This window comes from Eubalaena glacialis, chromosome 19, assembly GCF_028564815.1.
Source record: "Eubalaena glacialis isolate mEubGla1 chromosome 19, mEubGla1.1.hap2.+ XY, whole genome shotgun sequence".
Lineage (NCBI taxonomy): Eukaryota > Metazoa > Chordata > Mammalia > Artiodactyla > Balaenidae > Eubalaena > Eubalaena glacialis.
The window spans coordinates 43,587,692-43,593,302 of NC_083734.1; the positions used below are offsets into that span (position 1 = coordinate 43,587,692).

General features: G+C 54.7%; 1 protein-coding gene across 1 annotated transcript; it reads left to right on the forward strand.

Moving 5' to 3' along the window:
• The first annotated feature begins 682 nt into the window (after window positions 1-682).
• On the forward strand, window positions 683-3,843 carry LOC133080631 (keratin, type I cytoskeletal 13-like). The gene is made up of 6 exons (XM_061176652.1): window positions 683-1,306; window positions 2,399-2,481; window positions 2,805-2,961; window positions 3,149-3,310; window positions 3,400-3,525; window positions 3,619-3,843. Exons 1-6 carry the CDS (start codon window positions 836-838, stop codon window positions 3,841-3,843), a joined length of 1,224 nt encoding a protein of 407 aa, XP_061032635.1. The 5' UTR covers window positions 683-835.
• The last annotated feature ends 1,768 nt before the right edge of the window (window positions 3,844-5,611 follow it).

Consider the following 5,611-nt stretch of genomic DNA (forward strand, 5'->3'; position numbering starts at 1 on the left):
TAATAGGAGTACTCACCTTATTGGGCTGTTGCAAAGATTAAATGAGGCAGTCAATATAAATTTCTTAGCCCAGTGCCTGCATATGGTGAGGGATCTCAGGGTGTTAGCTATTATAATGTGCAGGGCCACTTGCTCTTTCTATGCCTCAGTTTCCCCAGCTGTGTTGGATGGTCCCTAAGGTCCCTTGCCACCATGACTTTACCTGATGGTCTTGGAGCCATTTTTTTCTCAGCCTAAAAGCCTTCAAGGTTGTTGATTCTACAGGACCAAGCAAAGTTTGTCATTGTTGCTGGGAGCACTGGAGTAGATGAAATGCTGAGAAAGACGCAGAACATTCCAGTCAGACATTTTAGAAACAGGAAGAAGGGAGGCAGAGGGCTGAAGTGACAACGCGGGGCCACTTTGCAGCCACCCTTCCTCTGCAGAGGCTCCCTGGCAGACCGGTGCAGCTCAGTCCCGGTTCTAACATTGGGTGGGGCCGATGGGAGTGAGTTCCCTAAGTGGAGAGGTGAGACAGAATTCAGTTGTCAAAAGGTAGTCTCAAGTACAACACCGTTCCCTCTGAATCATCACTTTTGTTAAGGATTAAGAAAAAAAAATGCCCCCTCCCCCAATGGCACAACCCACCCTGGAGAACGGAGGTAATGAGCTTGTGGGAAACAGACGTGCGGTTGGCACCAGTCAGAGGGTGGGGAAGGGAGGAGAGAAGATGGGGCAACCGTCCAACCCCCTGGAAGGTGTATAAAAGGCATCCACTCCGGGGAAGAGCCACAGACCTCAGCCAGGCCAAGCCAAGATCCTACTGCACCAACTCTCTGCCCATCTCGCTCTCACCATGAGCAGTTTCCTGCAGAATTCCTCTGCCAGCTATGGAGGTGGCTTTGGGGGTGGCTCCTGCAAGCTGGGAGGAGGTCGCAGTATCTCTACCGGCTCAACCCGGTTTTTCTCTGGGGGATCAGCTGGGGGCTTTGGAGGTGGCATAAGCTGTGGCTTCGGTGGAGGGGCTGGTAGTGGTTTGGGTGGAGGCTTTGGAGGTGGCCTTGGAGGTGGCCTTGGAGGTGGCCTTGGAGGTGGCTTTTGTGACTTCGGTGGTGGCGATGGCAGCCTCCTCTCTGGCAATGAGAAGATCACCATGCAGAACCTCAACGAACGCCTGGCCTCCTACCTGGGGAAGGTGCGCGCCCTGGAGGAGGCCAACACCGACCTGGAGAAGAAGATCCATGACTGGCATCAGAAGAAGAGCCCAGTCAGCCAAGAGCACGACTACAGCCCCTACTTCAAGACCATCGATGACCTCCGGGTCAAGGTGAGTCCTTGCAGGTCGAGGAGGGTTCCTCTGGGCAGGGCAGAGACGCGATGGCCAGGAAAAGCAGGGTCCCCAGGGACCAGAAGATGCAGTGGGGGCAGAATTCTTACCCTTCCTTTGGGGGAAAATCTAGTCTTTTACTGCCTATCAAGCATCTCTATTCCTGATGGGCTTTCTCAGGCTATGTGTTCTCTCCCATTATTCATTTTTATTGTTCTTACTCATGCCAACATTTTTTACTGCTTTCCAGTTATGTTATTAGTGACTTGATCTCTATAATCCTAACCCACTGGGTTATTTGGAAGCTGTGCTGGGTTATTTGGAAGTTTTAAAAGCCACTAAGAATGGCTAAAACCAACAGAGAAAGGAATGCATGTTCATTCATTGGTTTGGGAACACTATTTTGTAGGGGCTTCCTTTAAACTGGCATTCTCAATTGGCAGCGACCAGGTAGGGGAGATGCGGGCAGAGGCTTAGGCAGTGCTAAGCTGAGATTCTCTCCGTCAAGGCCTGTCCATCACGCTGTGATGCCAGCTTGTTGGAACAGAAATCCATCTGCCTGGGCTGAGTCCCAGCTATGTGGGGTGGATTTTAAATGCTTTGGAACACAAAAGTTTAGACAAGAAATTCAAATGGATGGGGGTATTTGTTGGAATTCCACCCTGCTCAGAGGGGAGGCAAGCTCCGGTGATGTTATTATGAACTGTGAGGAGCCAGGCTGATTCTGTCCTGATCTTAAGGAGAAGAAAGGCTCTCAAGACAGCGGCCTCGAGAGGTTGCCAGTCTGATGCTGCAGAGACGTGACTAACCACAGATGTTCTTGGTGGGGTCGTTCCCCTGAAATGTACATCCCGATCTTTCCCACCGTGACCAGACATAGAATGATGGAGTGACAGAACAAACCAAGGGGACCTGTCCTGTCTCTCACTTTACAGAAGAGGAACTGAGGCCCAGAGAGAAGTGCCCTGTCCCAGCTCACAGGGGCAGAGAAGAGGCAGAGTCTGATGGCCACCCGTCCTGCCCGTGTTTTCTCAGTCCTGCTCCCCAAGCTTGTGGACCCTCCAGTGGTTGGTTACCTTTTGCATTTTGCAGATCTTGGCGGCCACCATCGACAACAACCACATCATTCTGGAGATTGACAACTCCAGGCTGGCTGCCGACGACTTCAGGCTCAAGTGAGTTGATTTCCCTCATTCCCCTTTCCCAGCAGTTATAGTTTTAGACAAATGCTCCTCTGAACAATGTAACCAGAGCATCCCAGGAGTGAAGGTCTTGCGGAAGTAGCAGAGTCCAGTGCAGGGGTAGTGGAGTGTCTAATACCATTTCTTCCTTCCTGCCTCCCTCCGTCCCTCCCTCCCTTCCTTCCTTCCTTTTTTTTTAATTGGAGCAGAGAAAGGTTTATTGCAGGGCTAAGTAAGGAGAATGGGTGACTTGTGCTCAAAAACCCAAACTCCTAATACGATTTCTATGTTGTTTTTTCAATTTAAAAATCCTTTAGGTATGAGAACGAGCTGGCCCTGCGCCAGAGCGTGGAGGCCGACACCAACGGCCTACGCAGGGTGCTGGACGAGCTGACCCTGCTGAAGACCGACCTGGAGATGCAGATTGAGAACCTGACCGAGGAGCTGACCTACATGAAGAAGAACCACGAGGAGGTGAGAGGTGGGCTGTGCTCGCCATGGCTGAATCACCTTCAGTGACGACGGGGAGCCCTCTGCCGCAGCCAGGCTCAGCCCTCCACTGTGGGACCTGGAAGCACTTTCCAGAACATTCCAGTAGCATTCAGAGCCAAGGAGGGGCAGGCTGAGGAGCTTCATGCATCTTCCTTTTCCATCCCTACAGGAGATGAAGGAGTTCAGAAACCAGGTGGTCGGCCAGGTCAATGTGGAGATGGACGCCACCCCGGGCATTGACCTGACCCGCGTGCTGGCGGAGATGAGGGAGCAGTACGAGGCCATGGCGGAGAAGAACCGCCGGGATGCCGAGGAATGGTTCCAAAGCAAGGTACCTGGCCCTCTAACCTCGCTGAGCCAGGGGGCGCTCGGGCCTTCCAGCTGGGCTCTTCCGTCACCTTGGTCCTGCTTGAATTCCAGAGTGTGGAGCTGACCAAGGAGGTGTCTTCCAGCACCGCCATTATCCAGACCAGCAAGACGGAGATCACGGAGCTCAGGCAGACGCTCCAGGGTCTGGAGATTGAGATGCAGTCCCAGCTGAGCATGGTACACCTGCTGCCCCTGCCCAGTGGCTGCCCCCTCTAGGCCCCTCCCCCTGGCCCGGCTCCCCTCAGACCTTCTCCTCTGCTGCCCCACCAGAAATCCGGGCTGGAGAGCACGCTGGCGGAGACCGAGTGCCGCTACGCCCTGCAGCTGCAGCAGATCCAGGGCCTCATCGGCAGCATCGAGGCCCAGCTGAGCGAGCTCCGCAATGAGATGGAGTGCCAGAACCAGGAGTACAAGATGCTGCTGGACATCAAGGCGCGGCTGGAGCAGGAGATCGCCACCTACCGCAGCCTGCTGGAGGGCCAGGATGCCAGGTAGGTCATGTGGGAAAGCGACTGTGGGACCCTGGGCTGTCAGGGCAGGCAGGGCCTTGGGGATCAGGCCCTTGTGTCTGGGAGGGAAGGACACCTGTCAGCTTAAACAGCCTGGACCAAGAGCCAGGACCAGAGCTTCCTCCTTGTCCTCTGGCATCAGACTGTAGGGGCATTTCCTTTAACTTTTTTTTCTTTTTTTTGCAAGACCACATATTTATTTATTTATTTATTTATTTATTTATGGCTGTGTTGGGTCTTCGTTTCTGTGCGAGGGCTTTCTCTAGTTGTGGCAAGTGGGGGCCACTCTTCATCGCGGTGCGCAGGCCCCTCACTATCGTGGCCTCTCTTGTTGCGGAGCACAGGCTCCAGACGCGCAGGCTCAGTAATTGTGGCTCACGGGCCCAGTTGCTCCGCGGCATGTGGGATCTTCCCAGACGAGGGCTTGAACCCGTGTCCCCTGCATTGGCAGGCAGACTCTCAACCACTGCGCCACCAGGGAAGCCCCCTTTAACTTTTTAATTCGGGCCTCCAGGTTAGATTGGCAGGACTAGGGACTATGGAGAAAATATCTCATATTGGAAAAGTATTAGCTTGGATTCAGGGCAGCCCAACAAAGCTGTTAAAATAGAGATTTAACTGCCTTCAGACTATCTGCAGGGATCAGGCCATCCTTGTGGGATCAAGGGAGGGGTAAGGGGTCGAGTGAAGCAGAGGGAGGACAAAACGTCCAGCAAATGCCTAATAATATCTCCTCCTGAGGCTTCACAGACAGACAGACAGACAGACAGACGGACAGACAGGACAGGCCTGGGAGTCACCTGATGCCGCTGCTCTGTGGGGCTGGGGGCACAGCTGGGAAAAGAGCCCAACTCAGGGGCTCCAAGTGATGATCTGAGAGACTCCATCAGAGGACAGGTAGGCGGCTGTCCTCAGTGGCCGTCCGCTCATGGCTGCCTCTCTCCTTTCTCCCAGGTTGCCCGGCTTCACCGTAGGAGGTAAGGAAATAACCCAGTGGGAGAGGCGATGAGCCTCCTGCCCTGTGGGCGGACTGGGCGGCAGTGCCGGGTTCCCCAGTGTAGGGAGGGGGGATGGTACTGGAGCAGAAGTGGTCACGTGCTCCTCTGTTTTCCTTTCAGAATAGGTGGCTCTGTCCCCACAGACCCACGGGGCTGTCGTGGAGGGAGTCCCCCAGACAATAACACAGTCCCCATCAACTACCCCCCACGCCACCAGACTGACTAGGGGTTTGGGGCCCTCCTGGGGGGCCGGAGCTGGCCTGAGCTGGGTCTTCTCCAGCCTGAAGGTCTTTTGCCTCTTCCATTTCCCAGGAAACGTGGGCCACGGCAACACCGTCATCTCTGCTGGCGCCACCGCCGTCCCCACTCGCCGCATTTTAGAAAAAAAATAAGCCTTAAATCTGCCGGACAGCCCCTCCCTCTGTCTTCAGCACCCAGAGGAGAGGGCTGATGGTTCCCTGCAGGAGCAAAGGAGGGACTGCAGGACCCGAGGCTCGGCCACTCCGCTCTCGGCCCGCACCCTCCCGAGGGCAGACACTCCCCGCCATTCTCTCTGGGTCTGCTTCCTCTTCCCCCTGACCTGCCTCCTCTGATTCCTCCGCTTCTCTACTAAAAAGAAAAGCTAATTCAATAAAGTTTCCCACTTTCTTGCAAACGTATTTTTGATTCTGGTTTGGTTTCTGAGGGTGGCACCTGCCAAGGCCCTGACTGGGGGCGGTGGGGGGAGGTGGGTGGGTGAGGTCGGGCTGAGCGGCC